The following is a 25,866-nucleotide window of genomic DNA, read 5'->3' as shown; positions in this document are numbered from 1 at the left end:
AATTAGTCAGAAAAGGCTGGAAAAAGAGATAATTAATCCAAACATGTGAAGATCATTGTTCTTTGTGCCTGAAATACTTCTTAATACTTTAGGGGAACCACACAGAATTCTGGTGGTTTGAGGGGTTGAATAATAAATTACCCTCTGAATAAACTTTTCACAATTTAAAAAAAAGAAATAAAAAAAGAAATAACATTCTTTTTTGCTGTAGTGCATTTCACACTTCCAGGCTGATCTACAGTCCAAATGTCACAATGCCAAGTTAATTCCGAATGTGTAAACCTGCTAAATCTGCGGGGGGTTGAATACTACTTGTAGACACTGTGTGTGTGTGTGTGTGTGTGTGTGTGTGTGTGAAGTAACTAAAGGCTACTTTACACACTGCGATATCAGTCCCGATATCGCTAGTGTGGGTACCCGCCCCCATCTGTTGCGCGACACGGGCAAATCGCTGCCCGTGCCGCACAACATCGCCCAGACCTGTCACACATACTTACCTGCCCGGCGACGTCGCTGTGACCGGCGAACCGCCTCCTTTCTAAGGGGGCGGTTCGTTCAGCGTCACCGCGACGTCACAGCAGCGTCACTGAACCGCCGCCCAATAGAAACGGAGGGGCGGAGCTGAGCGGGACGGACATCCCGCCCACCTCCTTCCTTCCGCATAGCGGCCGGGAGGAAGGGAAGGAGAGCTTCCTCGTTCCTGTGGCGTCACACATAGCGATGTGTGCTGCCGCTGGAGCGACGAACTACATCGTTACTGCTGCAGTAACGATATTCGAGAATGCACCCCCATGTCATCGATGAGCGATTTTGCAAGTTTTTACAACGATGCAAAATCGCTCATCGGTGTCACACGCAGCAACATTGCTAATGCGGCCGGATGTGCGTCACAAATTCCGTGACCCCAACGACTCCGCATTAGCGATGTCGCAGCGTGTAAAGCCCCCTTAAGTCTCTCTTTTACTCTCACTCTTCCTCTCTCTCTCCTATGGATCTGTCCAAATTATCATTCATGACCAAATTAAAGTCTCCCATACGTAAGGTGAGCATCTGGATAGTTTAAGGAAAAGCTCACTGCTCCTTTTTAATTATCTCTAGATTAGCTATTGGAAAGATTTATATACACATTAACACATACTTCTTGTAATTTATTACTGCATATGTGAAAACAAAGTGACCCACCAGATCTCTGTGTGTAACTTTAGCTTCCCATCTCACCAATTTGTGTATCAGTAGGGAGACTCCTCTAGAATAGCTGATATGGAAAGAGTCTGCAGCCCATTGCCCCCATGGTTTCTTCAACCATCTAGCGGAGTCTATAGTGAAATGTGTCTTTAAAAAGCCTACTTTGTATGGTTGATACTTTTTAACCTGTAAAAATACCTTGACCCTCTTTCTAGAGGAGCCAAGGCCCCTCACATTCCATATTGTGTATCTTCTTTAGGAAGCCATACATCTGTAAAAAAGCTAATTGAGAGAAAAAGAAAACACTGCTTCCCAAAGCATGAAAACGTTCTCATAAAGGACATAGAACCAACCCACCCACAGTGACTTTTACAAGGACATTGTTTTCCATAAAAAAGAAGTTGTCCACCCTGAGTCTTTAAAGTACATAGCAGAGTAGAAGAAACTAGAAGTCGAAGTATTGAAAGGAAGTACCAGGTAAACCATTATTAACTTAAGTATGGAAAGACTAGGAGGATGATACATTGTAAAATTCATTATTTCGGGATACCCTCACTAGACACAGTGAAAGGTATAGTTGTTATGTGTGACATGGAACACCAAAGCTATTTTTGTTGGTAGCTTAGTCCATTTTCCCCCCTCCTCCTTCCTCGGGGGAAATGAATGGAGTAATGGGGTGTCTTGTGGTGGAAAAAAAATTGTGTTTATCCCATCTCAGAGCAGGATAAAGTTGTAGCCATTCCATGTGCAGATCTTTAAACTTTTTCTTGACATCCATGAACTGGGCTCTCTGTTTTTAGAGATCCATAGAGAATTCCAGGAATGTGGAAACTGTTGTGTTGTTATACTTAACAGTCTCTTTGTCTTGCCAGGTGCAATGCAACATCTTTGTGTTTGCAATCCAAAAGTCGTGTAAGAAACAGTCTTGGAGGGGCACTTGTAGGCGGGGGCTTAGACGGGACTCTATGGGCCGTCTCCATCACAAACATAAGGGAAAATTTGTCCCCCAAATTGGATTTAAGCCAGGTTTCAATGAAGTGTTCAGAATTTTGAGTGAAAGAGAAGAGAATAAGGAGCTCACCGTGCTTGTGAAATTTTCATCCATGTCAGTATATCCTCTGGTAGTGCTCGTTACCGCTGCTGTAATACAGCCGAAGTAGAAGACGATATGGGATTGACACCGCACAAGTAAATTAAGGTAAGTAAAATCCAATTGTTTATTCAAACATGATTATAAATATCCAATTATGATGCATAGAAAAACTGATGCGTTTCTGGCTCACATAGCTCCCTTAGTCATAGTATAAAAACAAAAACAAAGCAGTATGGGAAAGCTATTTAAAGTCATGTAGACCAATCAAAGCCAAGCAAAGTTAACATGGATAGGAGACATGGTGACATAACCATACATTGGAAACATCTTTACTGATGTAATTGCTGATGCCTCAACCTTTTCCCACATTTCAGGCTTCAAACATAAAGATAAAAAAATTAAATTTTATGGTGGAGAATCAACAAGTGGGACAAAATTGTGAACTTGAACGATATGTATTGCTTATTCTAAATTTTTATAAAAAATAATAAACTGAAAATTGGGGCATGCAATATTATTCGGCCCCTTTTAAGTTAATTATTTGTAGCACAGCCTTTTTCTGCGATTACAGCTGCAAGTCGCTTGGGGTATGTGTCTATCAGTTTTGCACATCGAGAGACTGAAATTCTTGCCCATTCTTCCTTTGCAAACAGCTCTAGCTGAGTGAGGTTGGAATAGAGAGCGTATGTGAACAGCAATTTTCAGCTCTTTCCACAGATTCTCGATTGGATTCAGGTCTGGACTTTGACTTGGCCAGTCTAACACCTGGATACATTTATTTGTGAACCATTCCATTGTAGATTTTGCTTTATGTTTGGGATCATTGTCTTGTTGAAATAAAAATCTCCGTCCCAGTCTCAGGTCTTTTGCAGACTCCAACAGGTTTTCTTCAAGAATGGTCCTGTATTTGGCTCCATCCATCTTCCCATCAATTTTAACTATCTTCTCTGTCCCTGCTGAAGAAAAGCAGGCCCAAACCATGATGCTGCCACCACCATGTTTGACAGTGGGGATGGTGTGTTCAGGGTGATGAGCTGTGTTGCTTTTACGCCAAACATATCGTTTGGAATTGTGCCCAAAACGTTCGATTTTGGTTTCATCTGACAAGAGCACCTTCTTCAACATGTTTGGTGTGTCTCCCAGTTGGTTTGTGGCAAACTTTAAACAACACTTTATAGATATCTTTGAGAAATGGCTTTCTTCTTGCCACTCAACCATAAAGGCCAGATTTGTACAGTGTACGACTGATTGTTGTCCTATGGACAAACTCTCCCACCTCATCTGTAGATCTCTGCAGTTCATCCAGAGTGATTATGGGCCTCTTGGCTGCATCTCTGATAAGTCTTTTCCTTGTTTGAGATGAAAGTTTTGAGGGACGGCTAGATTTTGGTAGATTTGCAGTGGTATGATACTCCTTCCATTTCAATATGATCGCTTGCACAGTGCTTCTTGTTATGTTTAAAGTTGTGGAAATCTTTTTGTAAGCAAATCCGGGTTTAAACTTCTCCACAACAGTATCACGGACCTGCCTGTTGTGTTCCTTGGTCTTCATGATGCTCTCTGTGCTTTAAACAGAACACTAAAGGGCACTTTGCAAGCTGCGATATTGCTATCGATATCGCTAGCGAGCGTACCCGCCCCCGTCGGTTGTGTGACACGGGCAAATCGCTGCCCGTGGCGCACAACATCGCTTACACCTGTCACACGGACTTACCTTCCCTCGACGTCGCTGTGGCTGGCGAACCACCTGTTTTTTAAGGGTGCGATTCATGCAGCGTCACAGCGATGTCACACGGCAGCCGCCCATTAGAAGCGGAGGGGCGGAGATGAGTGAGCGGAATATCCTGCCCACCTCCTTACTTCCTCATTGCCGGTGGATGCAGGTAAGGAGATGTTTGTCGTTCCTGCAGTGTCACGCACAGCGATGTGTGATGCCGCAGGAACAACGAACAACCAGCGGCATGCACCACCAACGATATTATAAAAAAGAGCGACGTGTCAACGATCAACGATTTTTGCCGTTTTTGCGATCGTTGATCGTCACTGCTAGTCACACGCTGTGATGTCGCTAACGACGCCGGATGTGCGTCACAAACACGGTGACCCCGACGATATATCGTTAGCAATGTCACAGCGTGTAAAGCACCCTTTAGACTATCACAGAGCAGGTGCATTTATACGGAGACTTGATTATACACAGGTGGATTATATTGATCATCATCAGTCATTTTGGACAACATTGGATCATTCAGAGATCCTCAATGAATTTCTGAAGTGAGTTTGCTGCTCTGAAAGTAAAGGGACCGAATAATATTGCACGCCCCAATTTTCAGTTTCTTTTTTACAAAAGTTTAAAATAAGCAATAAATTTCGTTTAACTTCACAATTGTGTCCCACTTGTTGATCCTGCATCATAACATTAACATTTTTATCTTTATGTTTGAAGCCTGAAATGTGGGAGAAGTTTGAAAAATTCAAGGAGGCCGAATACTTTCGCAAGGCACTGTATATATATCACAGAATGAAGAGAGGCGCTCACCCAAAAATAAAATGCAAGGTCCTTCATTTCATGTAGACAAATGGGGGCAGGGAGAGTATGCAGGAAGCGAGGACGATGGCTGCCATTTCTCGCGTGGAGTAGCGCTTCTACATGTCCACCCCAAAATATATAGTGTGTGTGTATATGTGTGCATCATCTTGGTTATTTTTAATCATGTTTAGATAATTTGTTTTTTCTTACCTCCGAGTGATTGTGCCGTGTCAATCCCATATCGTCTTCTATTTCAGGTAAGCTGATAAATTGAATATTATTACAGCGTAGTCTATTTTCAAGGTCATCTGCTTTTTAATGTCATGCATCAACTTAACCAGCCACCTTGTTCAACTTAGTCACCATGGAAAAAACAAGATAGCCAGCACTAAATGTGCACTAGAGCACTAAAAATTCCAAACTGTACTTATTAAAATTTAAGATTTTTGGCAAAAAATTGCAATTTCTTGAGCTACCCCGCCACGTCATGGCAAATCTTTTTGGGGCAGTCCTACTCTAAAATATTTTTATATAAAATGTGCCATACGGCCTCACATATGAAAAGGTAGAACTGTTCTTAGCAGCACTTACTTGGTGTTTTTCAATCCCGTACCCATCACTGAATCATGGCTGTGAGCGGGACAGGCCCAAGCAAATGCTGCTTGAAGTAAATAAAATAACCTCTGGACAGGGCCTGATGACTGAATGTGAACGGCCACCAATTGCCAAAATCAAGACAGGTGGAATACAGCCCAAATTGGGGTGCACGGCATGGTGGGGGTCAGCCACCGACCAATTCAACAAAGAAAAAACAAGAAAGCCAGCACTAAATGTGTACTACAGCACTAAAAATTCCAAACTACTCATTATTCAAATTTGAGATTGCAATTGCATTGCAATTTCTTGAACTACCGCGGCAAATTTCTTTGGTCAAGTCCTACTCTAAAATATTTTTATATAAAATGTCACCATGGAGTGAAGTTTGTCCTCCAGATATGATATTTTGGTTTCCACTCTGGAGATGTGGCCACTTAAAGCCTGCATATCTTAATGTAAAAGTTCCACATTCGATCGTATCTCCTGTATTTGGTATTACCCATCGGAACTCCCCCTGCCATATTCCTTAAGCCTATCTGCTGCAGAGGAATTTTTATTCCTGCTCATCCTGACAGAAATTTGGGTGAACCTTGAAAGAGAATATACAGTTAGGTCCAGAAATATTTGGACACAAGTTTTGTTATTTTAGCTGTTTACAAAAACATGTTCAGAAATACAAATATATATATATATATATATATATATATATATATATATATATATATATATATATATATATATATATATATAATATAATATGGGCTGAAAGTGCACACTCCCAGCTGCAATATGAGAGTTTTCACATCCAAATCGGAGAAAGGGTTTAGGAATCATAGCTCTGTAATGCATAGCCTCCTCTTTTTGAAGGGACCAAAAGTAATTGGACAAGGGACTCTAAGGGCTGCAATTAACTCTGAAGGCGTCTCCCTCATTAACCTGTAATCAATGAAGTAGTTAAAAGGTCTGGGGTTGATTACAGGTGTGTGGTTTTGCATTTGGAAGCTGTTGCTGTGACCAGACAACATGCGGTCTAAGGAACTCTCAATTGAGGTGAAGCAGAACATCCTGAGGCTGAAAAAAAAGAAAAAATCCATCAGAGAGATAGCAGACATGCTTGGAGTAGCAAATTCAACAGTCGGGTACATTCTGAGAAAAAAGGAATTGACTGGTGAGCTTGGGAACTCAAAAAGGCCTGGGCGTCCACGGATGACAACAGTGGTGGATGATTGCTGCATACTTTCTTTGGTGAAGAAGAACCCGTTTACAACATCAACTGAAGTCCAGAACACTCTCAGTGAAGTAGGTGTATCTGTCTCTAAGTCAACAGTAAAGAGAAGACTCCATGAAAGTAAATACAAAGGGTTCACATCTAGATGCAAACCATTCATCAATTCCAAAAATAGACAGGCCAGAGTTAAATTTGCTGAAAAACACCTCATGAAGCCAGCTCAGTTCTGGAAAAGTATTCTATGGACAGATGAGACAAAGATCAACCTGTACCAGAATGATGGGAAGAAAAAAGTTTGGAGAAGAAAGGGAACGGCACATGATCCAAGGCACACCACATCCTCTGTAAAACATGGTGGAGGCAACGTGATTGCATGGGCATGCATGGCTTTCAATGTCACTGGGTCACTTGTGTTTATTGATGACATAACAGCAGACAAGAGTAGCCGGATGAATTCTGAAGTGTACCGGGATATACTTTCGGCCCAGATTCAGCCAAATGCCGCAAAGTTGATCGGACGGCGCTTCATAGTACAGATGGACAATGACCCCAAGCATACAGCCAAAGCTACCCAGGAGTTCATGAGTGCAAAAAAGTGGAACATTCTGCAATGGCCAAGTCAATCACCAGATCTTCACCCAGTTGAGCATGCATTTCACTTGCTCAAATCCAGACTTAAGACGGAAAGACCCACAAACAAGCAAGACCTGAAGGCTGCGGCTGTAAAGGCCTGGTAAAGCATTAAGAAGGAGGAAACCCAGCGTTTGGTGATGTCCATGGGTTCCAGACTTAAGGCAGTGATTGCCTCCCAAGGATTCGCAATAAAATATTGAAAATAAAAATATTTTGTTTGGGTTTGGTTTATTTGTCCAATTACTTTTGACCTCCTAAAATGTGGAGTGTTTGTAAAGAAATGTGTACAATTCCTACAATTTCTATCAGATATTTTTGTTCAAACCTTCAAATTTAACGTTACAATCTGCACTTGAATTCTGTTGTAGAGATTTGATTTCAAATCCAATGTGGTGGCATGCAGAGCCCAAGTCGCCAAAATTGTGTCACTGTCCAAATATTTCTGGACCTAACTGTAGGTAAAGTTTATAATCTAGCAGGGCCACACCTCAATGCTTCCTATACCCACTGTTTGTGAAGGGTTCATGGCTAACTTTTATGCAGTTCAGAGCCTGGGTGTATAGAGGATATTAGGTTTGGTGTGTGCAGGATTGCACAGAGCCAATATCTCTGCTACTGGAAAATGCCACCTGTTCACTTGATGGGGGATGTGACTTCGCCATCCCAAGCTCCTTGACCCATGGCTCTCACCCTTAATAAATGTATAAAGATATGGCTAAAAAAAAAAATGAAAGGGAACAGGTTAAAAATGCAAGCCGCTTACCTTGTGTGGTTGTGTGACCCACAACCAGTGCACAAAACATTATCAGCTGCCGCAAGGTCCACGAACCCGAAGGCTGAAGAAAACAAACAAGAACCTGGCAAAACGTGGCTTAGGGTATGTGCCCACGATCAGGACTCGCTGCGTTCAGAAGCAGCAAGTCCTGACCGGTGGGACCATGCGTCTCCTCCGCAGGAGAAAGCAGGAGACCACAGCTGTCAGTACCCACGATCATGGTCGGGAAAGCCTCTCCGCAGGTCAGTGTTTGCTGTGGAAAAAACAAGCATAGTGGGCACGGGATTTCTAGGAATCCCGTCCACTATGCTAGTAGTGTACACCGCAGCGGTTTGGACGCAGCTGACGTATGCTGCATCCAAAACACTGCAAATACTGATCGTGCCACGCACCTTAAATCTGCTCTACTGTGAATAACATAGTGGTCCATTCTGTAGTGTAAGAGAGAAGGGGTACTTTATTGATTAATTTCAAAGTGATTCCCCACTTCTTCCTCAGAATAAGCACCACCTATAAATAAATTTGGTGCCTATTCTAAGGAAGAAATGGGGAATCACTTCGAAATGCATCAATAAAGCTCCCTTTCTCTAATACTGCGAATTGGACCACTATCTTATTCACAGCAGCGCAGATTGAATCATGTTTTGCCAGGTTGCTGTTTGTTACATTCATTAAAGGGAACCTGTCAGGTGTCATATGCATTCTGAGCTATAAGCAGTGTGATGTGTGGCCTAATACCTCCTTCCTACCCATCCCCGTGTTGTAATATTGTGGAATATGAAAGTAATAAAAAACGTTTTATTACTTACATATTCCCTATGTAAATGTGCAGGGGCTCTAGCCCCATGGGCGTTTGCATGTATTCCGTGGTATCATGCCCCTGTGGGCGTGATACCATGGATTTACATTTGCGATGTCACCATCAGCGTCTTCAGATCCCGCGCGTGCGAACTTACCTTTCCCGCAGCCATCATCAGGGTGCTTGCTTCTCTGCTTCAGACGCGCTCTGCGCATGCTCAGAAGACTCCTGTGCAGATGCACAGAGCGCATCTGAAGCAGAGACGCAATTATTACTTTCATATTCCACAATATTACAACACAGGATGGGTAGGAAAAAGGTATTAGGCCACACAACACCCTGCTTATAGCTCAGAATGCATATGGGACCTGACAGGTTCCCTTTTAAGAGTGAATGAAGGAAAGAGGGCCCCACTCTTAGAACTATACATTAGTATCCGCAGTCCCCATCTGAGAGCTGTACAAGCTTGCTTTATTGGGAATATGAAGACAGGAGTTACAGCTACGGCAATCTGACGGTTCTGCAGCAGCCTCCGGGCCCCGAAGATTTTCACCAGGGTTAATAAAGGATCAAATACCTGTGTTATCAGTAGCAGGTGAGACCCACCAGGAGATGGCATCAGCCGGCAGTTATACTCATGTCAGTGTGCTCTCTCTCCACTCCACTCCACGATAAAACATCAAGACAGCTGCCGCTACTTCCCAACATGCGCCCAACCCGAGTTTCTCAGCATCTAGCAGGTCGTTAACTTTATTTTAAGGAGCCGAACGTCATCCAGTTGTGTCCTCATCTTGAGCAGTGTTCAGGTTCACAAGACGTCAGGGCATGAGCATAGCCATGTCCACCAGGCCATAGAGATTGAGTGCATTACTTATTATTTTCTTTGAAACAATTGTACCTGCTGATTCTGAAGTCTTTCTGTAGCTCTCCATAAGTGCTCGTTGGCTCTTGGGCAACTCTTCTAATAATTCTTTTCACTTCACTGCCTGAATCTTGCAGGGGGCACCTGTTTGTGGACGGTTTATGGGGAAATGATGTTCTTTCTACTTTTGGATTATGGCTCTAGCAGTCACTCAAACCTGCAGTAGTTTAGAAATTCTTCACTTTAATTATTTTCACTAAGTGGCAAGATTGCTTTCTAATTACTGATAGATTTCAGCCGATGTCATGACTTTCTATGGCTTTTTGCACCTCTTTCTTCATGTGTTCAATACTTTTTCCCTGTGTCATTTCTCATTATTACACATAACTTAATTTATGGAGATCTATGGTTTGATTGCTTTGCGTGTGTGAATTGGATGGGATTGATACCACTACGTGATGACAAATTCATGAATTCATGTTAATAGCACCTCTAGAAATATATTTACTGAGAAAATTGGTTCGATACTTATCTCACCTGTGCATGTGTGTATGTATGTATGTATGTATGTATGTGTGCGTGTGTGTGTGTCCTGATACCTCCTGATACCATACCTACAATATAATGACCCTTGACTTCTGCTTCACTTAAGACTAGAACTGGTCAGCACCTACTCTCCCCCTGACTCCCTGCAGAATCCCCTATCTGTATAAGTGTATATGTGTGTATTTAGATGCACAGGTATTGGGGATTTTAGCTGCATTTTCAGCATTTATATGTAGTGGACGCAGCATCTGGCCGTTTCACTGTCAATTACTGATCATTTTATACATTTGACAGCACCGATGAGACCTGGTTGCGGTCATCTTTCCATCCATATACTGTATGTGTAGTTTACATTTCCTAAACATCAATGAATTATACATGTGCTGTTAATGGTGGCTGTCAGTTGGTCAGGGATTGTTTTAGGAGATGATTTGACTTTAATGCAATCAGACATTCTTCCCTCGGTTTGTAAACAAGCTAACGTGATTTTCCCCCCTAACTTCTATACTACCTTTTTTTTCTCCTCTGCATTCACCCTTGAATATCTTATAAATCTATATTTGTAATGCACCGGCTTTTTTTAACATCCATTCTTAAAACGTTCCCTTTTAAAGTTGCTTACCTTCAATAATTTAAGGATTTGCAGTGGCCTCTGAGAGCACTTTACCATCTATTTGCACTATTTTTATACTGCTGCGTTCACATCAGTCATCACTGAGGAAGGAACCAGACGAAAACAATAGACGGACATAATGCATGACTTCATCTCTGCCACCACTAGGTGTCACTGTTGTCTTTTATTTGATTGTGGAGCACAGCAATGTTCCCATGCGGCTAATGAACACGTAGCTTCCTCCTTCCTTGTGCAGGTTTATTCTTTCATAACACATTTATGCTTCCCTTAAATATTTATTATCGTCGTTTTGTTTTTTCCTTCTTTAGGTATAATTATTTATCTCCTTTGGAAATTAAGCAGCTTCCTATACCAGCCTTAGCCGCTCCCGATTGCCTTGTGATAACTTGGGTGACCAATAGGCAGAAACATTTGAGATTTGTGAAGGAAGAGCTGTATCCACATTGGTCTGTCCGAACTTTAGCAGAATGGCACTGGGTAAAGGTAAGACATTTATTATGCTCCAGGAGACGTTACCATTTAAATAGCAGCACTTAATTGCCGACTTTCTCAACGTTTCCTCAAGGAAGGGGGCAGGGTTTGCGTAAACCATACCCAAAGTGGGTGGGCCAGGAGCATACTCAGGAATGGCGGGATTGTGGGCAAGACTTAATCATCTCTGGAAGAGCTGGCAACTGTGCAATGATTTTTCGCTCTTCCTTTCTTATATTTTGTCTTTACTCCTTGGTTCTTTCTTTTATTCCGCAAATCTCTATTGTATGTGTTATACTGTGTTGTATAGGAGATCTTCCATAATACTGTTGCTAATACAGTGGAACCTCGCTTAACGAGTAACCCAGTTAGCAAGTATTTCGCCTAACGAGCAAAGCTTGCTGTAAATTTATAACTCTATTTACGAGCAAGCTTTGCTGTACAAGCAAAATACTCACCACACACACTTCCGGTTCTGTACATCCACCACCCTCTAACCCGCACTTGCAGTGCACGCACACACACACACACACACACACACACACACACACACACAAACATTATGTTCACCTTACCTTCCGTTCCCTCGCTGGCCTCCTGGAACTTGCATGTATCGGGTAACCAAGGCGACCAATGCGAGACCTTCATCTCCCATCGCCGGCCTGCTGGATTTGTAGTTCACCGGTACGGGCTGTGTATCGGGTAACCAAGGTGACCGATGCGGGACCATCAGCTCCCAGAGCGCTGACGTCAAAGGCAGGAGCCGCTTGCCTCTGATTGGCCAGCGTGCTGCCTTTGAGTAGCGTGTGACAGGGGAAGGTCCTCCCTCGTCACGATGCTTGCCGATACACATGCTGTACCTGCAGACTACAAGACCCAGGAGGCAGGCGATGGAACGGAAGGTACACATTATGCTCACCTTACCTTCCGTTCTATCGCCGGCCTCATGGTTCTTGTAGTTCTCCGCTCCAGGATGTGTATCCGGTAACCATCGGCGACGAGGGAGGAACTTCCCCTGTCAGACGCTACTCAAAGGCGGCGCGCTGGCCAATCATAGGCAAGCGGCTCCTGCCTTTGACGTCAGCGCTCTGGGAGCTGAAGGTCTCGCATCGGTCACCTTGGTTACCCGATACACAGCCCGTACCGGCGAACTACAAATCCAGCAGGCCGGCGATGGAACGGAAGGTAAGGTGAGCATAATATGTGTGTGTGCATGCATGCGTGTGTGTTTTGTGCGTGTTTGAACGTGTGTGGAATGGCACAATAGGTGACCAGGATGGGAGATTGAACAAGTTGTGGAACGAATGGTCTGCATTGCAATGATTTCCTATGGGAAATCTTGCTTTGCTGAACAAGTAACTTGGTTAACAAGCACACTCCCAGAACGGATTGTTCTCATTAACCAAGGTTCCACTGTAAATGTTAATGTTTGCCAATAACATGTCCTTGTGTTTTTCCACATTTGTCAGAACTGCTAAAACAACTCACAGGTCTAAAGAGACTGTTTATATTCTTTCCAAAATCCACAAAAGGAATCTTGACTCCAGATTTTTTTTTTTTACCCTACCTGGGAGCAGCATAATGTAGGGGCAAGGACTCTGATTCCAGCGATGGGCTGCTTGCTGCAGTTTTGATAAAATCCATGTTTTCTGTGATGCAGCTCTACCTGTTCTCTAAATGCTGAGCTCTGTGTAACCCCGCCCCCACCACTGCTTAATAGCTTTTTGCCTATGCACAGTGTTCACAGAAAGCAGCCAATCAGTGGTAGAGGCAGTGTTATACAGAGCACATGAATATGGAGGACTACATGGCAGTAGTCCTCTAGTGATCATCATCTGCTAATAAAACGTTAATTTTGTAAAATCTACAGTAAGCAGCCCACTACGTGACACATCACTGGAATCAGGATCTCTGCCTCTACGTTATGCTGCTCTCAGATTAGGTCGGTGGCAAAAACCTGGTGACAGATTCTCTTTAAAGTAAATTTTGCCCTTTTTTTTTTAGCAGGACATGTTGATATATACAACCAGCAGGTCCCTCCAAGCCTCCCAATCCACCACCAATACTTTAGAGCCTTGTTCCTTCATTTTAATAGCGCCTTTTCTATCTCAGATTAATGGTTATGTGACTAAACAACCTTTAATAGTATCGCTCGCCATATGCTAATTACCTAGTACTAGTCTGGTGGGGTGTTATTTCCTGTGACCTAGTCCAGCATCATGTAATCCCCCTCCCCTTTACATCTGACTGATGTCCTTCCCTCTGACTCAGGCTTTCCTGGTTATGCACAGGGCACCGTGACCCTGGGGAGAATACAGCCGCCTTTACGGCATATGCGCAGGGTTCTGGTGGCATTTTGAAGGCTAGGGGGAAAGTCCAACATTCGGTGCAAACTATTTTTCTTTTTAAATATATCTTTATAGAAATTGGCGTTCATTTATTGTGACTCAAGCTCCAAATCCCCATGTAAAGACAGAGCTTTAAAAGAAAAAGTAATTAACATTGGATAATTGGAGGAAAGCATCTCCTCAGATTGCCCTAGTTAGTTTGAGATTTCCACAAAGGTTGACTTCCACTTTTACTTTCTTACATGCTAATGATTGCTAAAAATTTTTTTGTATCAATCATATTCTATTCTTGGCAAGGTATCGCATCATTTCTTCTTTCTTAGATAACCAATTCTGGAGAATTTGTGTTTCCCATCGATTCACTTCATAAAAAGCCATATGAAATCCTCATACTCGGAAGACGTCTGACCTCCGATATTTCTACAGAAAGGTGCGTCTAATTGCACGTCTCCAGTATATTCCTCAGCGTACAAGCTGCCTGGACTGGAGATGTCTGCTTACGTTTAGTATGATGATGGTTACTTATATATAGGAAGTAAAGATATGTTTTTAATTTTTTTTTATATTATTTTTTATTTAGGGAGTTGGAGACACAAGTCTTACCACCAATTCCACAGAATAAGATTATAGTCAGTGTCCCCTGCAGCCTTCACTCCCACAAACCACCTCTGTCTGGTATGTCAAGATTATTGCAATATACATGCATTTAAAGGGAAACTGTCTCAAGGATTTTCCCCTATAACCTGCGGTCAGTACCTGTGAACCCTTATATACAGTATTCTAGAATGCTGTATATAAGTGCCCAGGCCCCTCTGTACAACGTAAAAAAGGTGTTTTATTATACTCACCTGAAGGGCGGTCGAGTCTGATGAATGTCGCTAGTCTTAGTCCGGTGTCTCCTCCTTTCCTTCCGTCGCCGGCCTCCTTCATAGCTCCGTGTGGATGACGTATCCTACGTCATCCACACAGAGGCCTCCATTACTCTCCTGCGCATGTGCACTTTAATCTGCCCTGCTGACGGCATAATAAAGTATTGTAGTGCAAATGCGCAGGCGGTCTTTGACCTAGAATGCTGTATATAAGAGCTTACTAGTGGTGGCCGCAGGTTATAAGGGAAAATCCTGGTGATGGGTTCCCTTTTAAGTAAGAAAAAATTGTTTGCAATTGAATTCAATTTAAAAAATGTTGCACCTTTTTGTTTTTTTCCCCCCTGCACATTTACCTTTTGAAGTGGTCAAAAATCAGCTGAGGGGAGCTCAGAAAAAAGACAGATAAGAGGTAATCTTCATGTCAGACCACTCGAATGGGTGAACTGACAGATTCTCAGCTAACGTAGTCTGCAGCCAGCAATGGGTGATACAAAACGGACATTCTTTTAAGGAAAATGGAGCAACAGTTTTAATTAAACCCAACCACAAAAATTATTTTTACCCACGTTTACATACATTTAAGTAAGAATAAAAACATCCTTAAGGCTGCTTTACACCAGACAATCTATCGTGCGATAGATCGTCGGGGTCACGGTTTTTGTGACGCACATCCGGCATCGCTGGCGATGCCGGCCTGTGTGACACCTCCTAGCGACGCAGTATCGCTCACAAATCGTGAGTCGGGTACTGCTCGTTAGGTTCCATAATATCGTTTAATTTGGTTGAGCATCGTTTCCGTGGTAGCACACGCCGCTCCGTGTGACACCACGGGAACGATGACCAGCTCACCTGCCTCCCGCGGCCGCCGCCGGCTCTATGTGGAAGGAAGGAGGTGGGCGGGATGTTTACATCCTGCTCATCTACGCCCCTCCGCTTCTATTGGCCGGCGGCCGTGTGACGTCGCTGTGATGCCGAACGTCCCTCCCACTTCAGGAAGTGGACGTTCGCCGCCCACAGCGAGGTCGCACGAGAGGTAAGTATGTGTGACTGGGGTTACTGACTTTGTGCGACACGGGCAGCGATTTGCCCGTGACGCAGAAAGGACGGGGGCGGGTACGATCGATTGTGAAATCGCACAATCGATCGTACCATGTAAAGCAGGCTTTAAAGGTGGAAAAACATTTTAACCTTTTCATTTATGCCGGGATTCTTGTGGCTGGAGGGGACTCGGGATCCGAACTCCCTCCACTCATGGCAGACATTGGCTATATTATAGAGCCCGGTATCTGAACTTAGGATCTGAGCTCCCTCCACTCATATCAGACATTGGCTATATTATATATCCAGCATCTAAACTCAGGATCCTCACTCCCTCTAATCACGGCAGTCATTGGCTATATTATACAGTCTGGCATCTGAACCCAGGATGTGCACTCCTGCCACTCACGGAAGACATTGGCTTTATTATACAGCCCGGCACCTAAACTCAGGATCTGTGCTCCCGTCACTCACTGCAGACATTGGCTATTTTATACACCCGGTATCTGTACTGAGGATCCGCACTCTCTCCACACACGGCATACATTGGCTATATTATACAGCCTGGCACCTGAACTCCGGATCCACACTCCCCCTACTGACGGCATACATTGGCTAAATTATACAGCCCGACACCTAAACTCAGGATCCGTGCTCCCGTCACTCACTGCAGACATTAGCTATTTTATACACCCGGTATCTGAACTGAGGATCCGCACTCTCTCCACACACAGCATACATTGGCTATATTATACAGCCTGGCACCTGAACTCAGGATCCACACTCCCCCTACTGACGGCATACATTGGCTATATTATACAGCCTGGCACCTGAACTCAGGATCCACACTCCGTCCACTCATGGAAGACATTGGCTATATTATACAGCTCGGTATCTGAACTCAGCATCCGAGCTCCCTCTACTCACAGAAGCCATTGACTATATTATACAGCCCGTTATCTGAACTTAGGATCCAAGCTCCCTCTACTAACAGAAGCCATTGGCTATATTATACAGCGCAGCATCTGAACTTAGGATCCGAGCTCCCTCCACTCACAGCTGACATTGGCTATATAATATATATAATATATATATATATATATATATAATATAACCTGGCATATGAATCTGATAGCCATGGCCAGATCTGAGCTGCTCTTGCAGTTATTAACCATTGAAATTCCTCTATTGAGCTCTGACATTGACATTTAAATGGAATCTGTGCAGGGTTTGTCCATTTAAATATTCCAACTGTTGTTTCTTCTCTTCTCATTGTTTACTTGGTAAAAAGATTTAAACAACATAAGCGTTTTTATTGTTACCTTTTGGAGAAGCGACATAAATGTATTATAATACATAAAAAAAGCAACAGCCAGCTTACACCAATCCATTGTCCAATGAGATGGCTGAAGACTCCGGAGGATCTGACACGGAGGAGCAGGGTGGAAGCACACACAATTGAATAAGGAAATGGGTAGGAAATTTCATCCATCGTATCACTCCAGATACCGTCTTTTAAATAAAAACATAGCTTTTAATTCCCAAAAGATAAAATTGGCCTTCATGCATAAGTCCGACAGACAGGAGATGTATACTTTAGCTCATAGCCCATCTCCTGTCTGTCGGACTTACGCATAATGACTAATTTTAACTTTTGAAATTAAAAGCTATGTTTTAATTTAAAAGACTGTATCTGGAGAGATACGCTGTATGAAATTTCTTACCTGGTTCCAAATGCATTATAGTATTGCCTAAGTAGCTATTCCAGTCCATTATCAGATTTGCTTCCCATTGAAGTCATGGGCAACCATATTACCTGTAAGTGTCCTTTAGCTGCCAGCACTGGGCCAGACCTCTTGTGGTCCCTGTGATCACTCATCAGCTTTGCCAGCCATCATTGTATGGTGCAGTGCTAATTTTCCAATGTAAGTCTGTGAGACCCAAAATGAGACTCCGTAGACGTGCATTGAGTAATCAACGTCCTGCCTACACATAAAGTGGTGTTAACTGGATAGTCTGTTGTGACGTCATGTGATGATGATTATGTTCATCCATCGTATTCAAAGAAGATCTTGACATTTAAAGGGTTGTGGGCTGTACACCATGTGTTCTCAAGTGGCTGTTGTGGCCTATGTTGGCACTAAATGTTCTGCCACATGTTGGGCAGCCATGTGTGGGCACCATGGTCGCAGCTTTTGCAGCCCTGACTTTACGGAGGTGCTTGCTTCTCTTCTGCTTTGAATGATCTTCTGGCCTCGTATATGTCTGGCAGCCTTGGTGGATCAGCATGCGCCATGTTGGTCAATCTTGTGCCAGTGTTTCCCAGGAGGTTGTGTTGATATCGAGGGACATAAATGAGGCTTTCAACGTGTCTTTGTAATGCTTCCTTTGTCCCCCGTGCAAACGCTTTCCTTTAGATAACTCAACATAGATGAGATGTTTAGGGATGCGATGGTCTGGCATCCTAGTAACATGGCCTGCCCAGCGTGTCTGGGCTACCATCAGCAATGTGGGAATTGAAGGCAGGGCTGCTCTGGAGAGGACTTCAGTGTCAGGCACCTTATCCTGCCACCGGATCCTCAGACTTCTACGGAGGCAGGTTGTCGCGGGCGGAGGAGGGGACGCCGCGCCCTCCCACTGCTCGGGTCCGGCTGCTGCGGCCTGCTGCTGCCGCTGCTCGGTGGCTCGAGCGATGGGCCGGATCCCGGGGACTCTAGCGGCGCTCCTCGCCCGTGAGTGAAAGGGGGTTGTTGGGTGTGGGGATGGTTTATTGTCCGTGATGCCACCCACGGTTGTGGTGATTTGTAGCACCACCGCTGCTCAATATGGGGATCCCGGGAGTAGTGATGCGGAGCAGCCAGGTGTTGTGTTGCCCCTCCGTGGGTAGGGGTTGGTGATCCCGGGGCCCAGTGATGGTGTGCAAGGTGCGGGGCCTGTTGGGCGCAGGGACGCGGGGGCAGCGCTGTGCCTTGCGGCACTGTGGTACTCACTCAGCCTGAGACATTGACACAGTTTTACGGTAAACCACACGGCTGGAAAGACGGTTCCCACGGACGGCTGCACTTGCTCTCCCAGTAGGTAACTGTGATGTCCCTTTGACCTGCACCTAGTGTTTCTGTGTTGGTAGCGATGGGTTCCCACCGGTAACCCGCTCCCCGGCTTGGATATGGGCCGGAGGAGCCCTACTTTGCCCGCAGGCGCTGGCCCTGAGAAACTGGTGCCCTGGCGGTGGCGGTGTTTCTCCTCAATGGTTGGACTGTTGCCTTCAGTCGGGACTTGGTTGTTGGGGGATCGACGTCCCCTTCACTGATGGATTCGGCAAATTATGGCGACTCCTAGCCTTGCCGGGGTCCGAGAGGCCCCTGCCCTGGTGCTGACTGTCCTTTGTATACTGCTCCAGACCGCCGGGCCACTACCCGTCCGCAGTCCTTCCAGCAACCTCCGAGCAGTCCCCCTCCAGACGATCACCGCTGTTGCTGACCTTGCTGACTCTGTCCTGCACTTAGCTGGACTCACTTCAGGTCTTTCTACGCTCACTTTTGCTCCTTTTCTTCTTTGCTCCACTAGCACTTCGCTTTCAGTTAGCTCCTCTACCACTTCCTTTTACTTTCACTTCCCTCACTTTTCTGCTTGTTTACTCCTCACTCCAGCTCTTCCCTGAGCTGACTGCTTGGTTCTTCCCGTCTCCAGGGCTGTGTACTCCTCGGTGGGCGGAGCCAACCGCCTGGCCCACCCCCTGGTGTGAACATCAGCCCCTGGAGGAAGGCAACAAGGATCTGAGTAGCTTTGGTGTTCCTAACTGGGATGTAGGGTGTGGTGGTGTGATGACCTGTGACCCCTGGCTTGCCCAGGGCGTTACAAGGTCATGTGGCAGTAGTTCAATTGCCTGGCATGTCTCCTGTATACAGTCCAAGTCTCACTGGCATACAACAGGGTAGTTAGGACTATTGCTTGGTAGACTTTGAGCTTTGTAGCAAGGCTTATTTCACGTTGGTTCCACATGTTGATCATTAGTCTGTCAAATGCATGTAACCAAAAGAGGAATGGAGTGGTGCTGTAAACCATTCGTTAAGTATTTTAATACACCTGCACTACATCACATGCATATGGTAATTAGGAGGACTTAAGGAAAAATGTTTACCAAGGATTCTTCTTTAACGTTCGTGAATGCCTAAAACTTATAGCATTGTGCTTCCTTAAAAAAACAAACTCAGGAGCAGACATGTCATTCTTATAGATTATGCAGCCACACAGGGGCCCAAGAGCTAAAGGGGCTACCTCCGCTTCCAACTCAACAATCAGACTCTGTCATAGAACGTTTGTTCTCTAAAGGGCCAATATATTGTTTTTTCACAGGGGCCCTTTTATGTCTGTGTCCCCAACTGCATAAAAAAATCTATTCCATAAAATTCTTGGAAGTACAATATGCATTTCCTAGATTATTATTCTACAGGAGTATCAGAGTAGTTATTCATAATCTGTATTACCTAGATGTAAATAAGTTATAGATTCTTTAGACCTGTAACCTTGAAACATTGGGATTTTACATAATACGGGCAATAAAAATTGTGATGCCTTTGGTATAAAGGCTTATCTGGTACTGTCAGCCCGTCACACTCTGTATTCCATATGCAGCATGGGGTAAGAAATAATGATTTATTTCCAAGTCACACAACTGTACACTGCTCAAGCAAAGGTATAAATCTAGGGAGAGAAGTAAGATGAGAAAAGGGTGCAGCATAGATAGCGGTATGTTTTAGATGCGGTGGATTTGTTGTGCATGTGATGTGAACAGTACGGCGGCTCAGTGGTTGGCACTGTTGCTTTGCAGCACTTGGGTCCTGGGTTTAAATCTCACCAAGGACAACATCTACAAGGAGTTTGTGTGTTCTCCCTGTGCTATTGTGGGTTTCCTCCCATATTCCAAACACATACTGATAGATAATTCAGATTGTCAGCCCAAAGGGGACAAAGATGATGTCTGTAAAGCGTTGTAGAATTAATGGTGCTATATAAGTGAGGAAAATAAGTAAATGTGAACTGCAAATCTGTAAGTAAACTCAATCTACTGTATGAGTTGTATAGAAATCTGCATGAAAATCAAAGCTCGATGTGGATATTCAAATTGTAGTTTGTACATTTTGTTCGTAAAAGCAGTGGCTTGCAATACATATGTGTGTTGGAATCCATATACAGTGGCATGCAAAAGTTTGGGCACCTCTTGTCAAAATTACTGTGAACATTTAAGCAAGTTGAAGATGAAATGATTTCTAAAAGGCATAAAGTTAAAAATGACACATTTCCTTTGTATCTTAAGCAAAAAAAAAATATTTTTATCTTTTACATTTTAAAAATTACACAAAGGAAAAGAGACCCATACAAAAGATTGGACACTCTTGGAGATTTGTGTGGTCTGATAACTTTGACCAAAGTTTCAGACCTTTATTAGCCTGTTAGGGTTATGGCTTCTTCACTATCATTGTTAGGAATGGCCAGGTGATGCAAATTTCACAGCTTTATAAAAACCCAGCCTCCTCTAACCTTGTGCGAAAAAACAGCTGCTATGGGTTCTTCTAAGCAGCTGCCTAGCGCTCTGAAAATGGTCGAGGTCCATAAAGCAGGAGAAGGCTATAAGAAGATAGTAAATCGTTTTCAAGTTGCCCCCTTTCCCCAGTATGAAATGAAGTTAAAAAATGGCAGTAAATAGTAACAGTGGAGGTCAAGATAAGGTCTGGAAGACCAAGCTAAATTTTTGTGAGAACCTCTCTTAAGGTGGCTTTACACGCTACAAGATTGTTAAAGCGATCTCGTTGGGGTCAATTTGTGACGCACATCTGGCCGCTTTAGCGATGTCGTTGCGTGTGACACCTAGGAGCGATTTTGAATCGTCGCAAAAACGTTCAAAATCGCTCATCGGTGACATGGGGGTCCCTTCCCAATTATTGCTGCTGCAGTAACAATATTGTTTGTCGTTCCTGCGGCAGCACACATCGCTATGTGTGACGCCGCTGGAACGACAAACATCTCCTTACCTGCGTCCACCGGAAAAGGAGGAAGGAAGGAAGTAGGCGGCATGTTCCGGCCGCTCATCTCCTCCCCTCCTTTTCTATTGGGCGGCGGTTCAGTGACTCTGCTGTCACGTCGCTGTGACGCTGAACGACCCGCCCCCTTAGAAAGGAGGCGGTTTGCCGGTCACAGCGACGTCACTGCACAGGTATGTGCGTGTGACACTGCCGTAGCGATAATGTTCGCTACGGCAGCGATCACCACATGTCGTTACAACGACGGGGGCGGGTGCTATCGCGCTCGACATCACTAGCAATTGCTAGCAAAGTCGTAGTGTGTAAAGCGGCCCTTAGGATTGCTAGAGAGGCAAATGAGAACTGTCATATGACTGCAAAAAACCTTCAGGAACAGTTGTGGTACATTGTTCTTCTGTTCAGAGACACCTGCAAAAATATGGCCTTCATAGAAGAGTCATCAGAAGAAAACTTCTCCTGCATTCTCACCATAAAATTCAGCATCAGAAGTATGCCAAAGAACATCTAAACAAGCCTGATACATTTTGAAAACAAGTCTTGTGAACTGATGAGGATAAAATAGAACTCTTAACCACAATGATCGAAGGTAAGTGTGGAGAAAAAAAGGGCATATCCTTTCAGGTAAAATATATTGCCAATGAGGGTTGATCAATCATGCTTTGGATTTGTGTTATAGCCAATGGAACAGGGAATATTTCATGTGTAGAGGGAAGAATGGATTAAATGAATTTTCAAAAAAGTATTGATGCAAACATAACACCATCTGTAACAAAGCTGAAGTTGAAAGAGGATGGCTTCTACAGATGGATAATCATCATAAACACATGTCAAAATTTTTAATCTTTTTTTCATATTTTTAAAAACTATTTCTTTTTTTTACCTTTAGTTTGTATTTACTAGTCCCCATTCGATCACTTGTGCTATATGCTCTGTATAGCAGAAATGATTATCTCTTATGAATGCCAGCTTGCAGCTGGAATTCACAGCAGGATCGTCATGACAGAAGGGGCTTATTAGTTGATTCTTGGCTGTCATGACAATTCATTGGTGCCATTGCCGGCTCACATCACCTGCCTTGTGACGTGATTGCGGGGCCACCGATTGGAGCTGGGAATTACTTCCCGTCGATGCATATTAAATCCCTATGTTAGAGATTGACTGTGGAATTTAACTGGTTAACAGCCACGGGTGGATCTCCGATCCACCCACAGCTGTTAGAGGCACGTCAGTTGATCAGGAGTTATGTGCAGGGAAAGATGCGGGCTCAGCATGTGAGCCCGCATCAAAGGCAGGGACACGACGTAGTATGTGCTAGTACATCCAAGGTCGTGAAGGGGTTAAAGAAACTATACAGTGGACGACAACGTCTTGGTTTCAATGTTACTTCTTATTTATTCACACCTGACTGCAACAAAGTGCTGACATTTCGGCTTCTGACAGCACTCAGAGTATGCACATTGGATTTGTTTGTAGATGACCGACACGGGATAAAGACACTAACTCGCTTGTGCAAGGCCCAGATATCCACAGAATGAACTTTTCCCACTATTTAAAGGGAACCAATCACCAGGATTTTCGTATATAAGCTAAAGCCAGTGCTATACTAGCACTATCAGGCTGATTCTATACATACCTGTAGTGGTCAGCTCGGATGTTTAGGTTTGGAAAACAAAGAAAAGTTTATAAAATGAGCAGCTTGTTGAGTGACAGTTGCACTGGAGCAGATCATATATTCATAGTTATCTCCTCCCCTTGTTAGAATTAGCATAATCATTATACAATCGATTCACTTTGTCTGTGGAAGAACCTGTGGTGAGGTCATACCCATGTGACCAGAAGGTGCGGGGCCTCCGCCACCAAAGCTTTATACCAGGTCACATGGGTATGACCTCACACAGGTTCTTGCACAGACAAAGTGAATAGTTTGTATAATACTTATGCTAATTCTAACAAGGGGAGGGGATAACTATGAATATATTATCTAATCCTCAGCTGCTGTCACTCAACAAGCAGCTAATTTTTATAAAGTTTACTTTTTTTGGGTTTCAAAACCTAAACATCCAAGCTTCCCACTACAAGTGTGTAGACAATCAGCCTGATAGTTCCAGTATTGCACTGGCTTTAGCTTATATATGAAAATCCTGGTGATTGGTTGCATTTAACACATCTATAATATGTTGATTATACTTTTATTGCTGCATTTGTATTTAGTTCTGTAGAGAAACATAATTGATACTCTGATATGTAATGATCTCTCATTGGTAAACAGTTGATATGAAGATTTACTGTCATAAGTGAATGTGTCATATAAATGTATATAATGCACCATTATAGTACACTGGATAAAAGCCCAGTCTGTTTGGGGCTGAAATATCATCACTTTGTATGCAGTCTGGTATAAAGAAATAAGAAGTACCATTGTAACACAGATGATGAAGGTCTGCGGTGTAGTTGCTGGGTCCGGGTTTTGGGTCTGACCCACTCCACTTAGGATAGCTTTGCATTTACCTAGGAGGCAGCACTGTACAATATTGGATAGCCTTCCTTTACACATATGCCCCGTTTCCTCTCATTTTGTGTTTTCTCCTTTTAATATATTAGAAAATACATGTGAATATCACCTTTGGCTTCATGTATTTGTGTATAATCCTTGTTGATTACGGTGGCTTTTTTCTTGGCACTTTTTGTTCTGAACTGTATGGGTAGAACATTCAAGCCCAAGGCTGCGTGACTACAGCGCATACATTGTCAGGAACATGGGGGGATTTCTAATTAAATAAGTAGCTTTTTTTTTTTACATTCATCTTGAGGAAACATAGTCATCCAAGAAACTATAGCTGCATACATGATAATGTGTGCTCATAGATGGCTGAACAAGAGAAAGGCCCATGACTCTTACTAGGTACGCGTCATCCATTTAGTAATATTCTTCTAAATATACCGTAATGCTGAATGCAGTCTCTCGTAATCGTTCTCAGAGTGTCTACAATTCCCAGGCTGAGATCTCCCTCTCTTTCTATGTAATGGCACTACATGTGCTAAATTGTGTTTCTCAACCCCCTAATCATCCTCCCCGTCTAGAGCTGGTAATGTTATCAATGTCTGCGCTCATGTGAATTAGTGTAATTGACCGAGTCTGTAATTATCCCATTTGCGTTCAGACAAGGATACCCTTAGCAATCGAGGGGTACTTGAGCTATAAATTACTGTGCTGGAGAAAATGACATCTTTGCTGCATTAAACACTGAGGAGTCATGTATAATGTTGTCAGATTAACGGAGTGGTGCAAGCGAGGAAGGGTCTGATGACGGGCAGCAGGTTTATAAGACACTGATGTCTACTCCAATCTCAAGAAAACCCTTAAAACAAAGTGGAATTTATTCTTTTAGCCTAGTATGTTGTAAGCTACATCTTTTCATATAGCATCATTTTATGAGCGCATCATAGTTTATGCCCCAGTGCACATTGAAAGTTTTTGCTTTTTCATACTTTTTTTTTATTACTATCTGTTACAACCCTGATAAACCTTTTAAGAATAAGAATCTTGCGAACCAAAGTATAAGACATAAAAGAGCCTTTGAATGATTTTCCTTTTAATTCCACTAGTGAATACATTTGTTAGCTTCTCAGGTAACTTAAGTTTTAACATATAAAGTTGGCCGAGCTAAACAGCGGCGCCCCGTAGATATTGTTTTCGTGACTTGCTGTTATATCTTTCTGCTAATAAGTTGTATGTCTACATGCTGCATCTCTCGAGGTGTGCGGCTGCTGGGCTGGGGTGAAAAAATATAATAGAAACACTGGTGATTTACAGATCACGTGAACACAGTCTTAATATTGTCATTGGATTAAATCAGCAAGTAGTATTCCATGCCCAAGGCTTAGAGATAATTAAACTCTTAGAACAATATACACGCTCTTCAAATAAACACATGCACAGTGGTGTTTAAAAATGAGGGCTCAACAGGTCATTGTGCATTTCTAGACAATGGAGGCATTTAGGGATGAAGAACTGTACAAAAGATGTGGAAAAAAGCCTGGCTAAATTGTGATGGAGCGTAGTGCGTCTCCGCCGGTTGGTAGTTGGGGGAATACAATCCTTGTACTTATTTTGTTGATAGATTGTGACTGGGGAGGGACCCTGTTTAACTCTCACATTATTTCCAATATGGCTATAAACCCAATGATTATTTCACCCTCTGACTCATTGTGTTGTT

The 25,866-nt window shown here is 43.4% G+C and overlaps 1 protein-coding gene across 2 annotated transcripts in view; it reads left to right on the top strand.

Moving 5' to 3' along the window:
- The window catches only part of METTL4 (methyltransferase 4, N6-adenosine), a 233,147-nt gene that overhangs the window by 98,602 nt on the left and 108,679 nt on the right, over positions 1–25,866 (top strand). For both annotated transcript variants that reach the window (XM_075316385.1, XM_075316384.1), the window contains exons 5-7: positions 11,191–11,365; positions 14,025–14,131; positions 14,282–14,376. In XM_075316385.1, coding sequence (XP_075172500.1) covers positions 11,191–11,365; positions 14,025–14,131; positions 14,282–14,376 — 377 coding nt within the window. The remainder of the gene's footprint in view (positions 1–11,190; positions 11,366–14,024; positions 14,132–14,281; positions 14,377–25,866) is intronic.

Source organism: Anomaloglossus baeobatrachus, chromosome 6 (genome assembly GCF_048569485.1).
Source record: "Anomaloglossus baeobatrachus isolate aAnoBae1 chromosome 6, aAnoBae1.hap1, whole genome shotgun sequence".
In the NCBI taxonomy this organism is placed as follows: domain Eukaryota; kingdom Metazoa; phylum Chordata; class Amphibia; order Anura; family Aromobatidae; genus Anomaloglossus; species Anomaloglossus baeobatrachus.
Note: the sequence above shows the minus strand (reverse complement) of the source record. Positions and strands in the feature narration are given on the sequence as shown.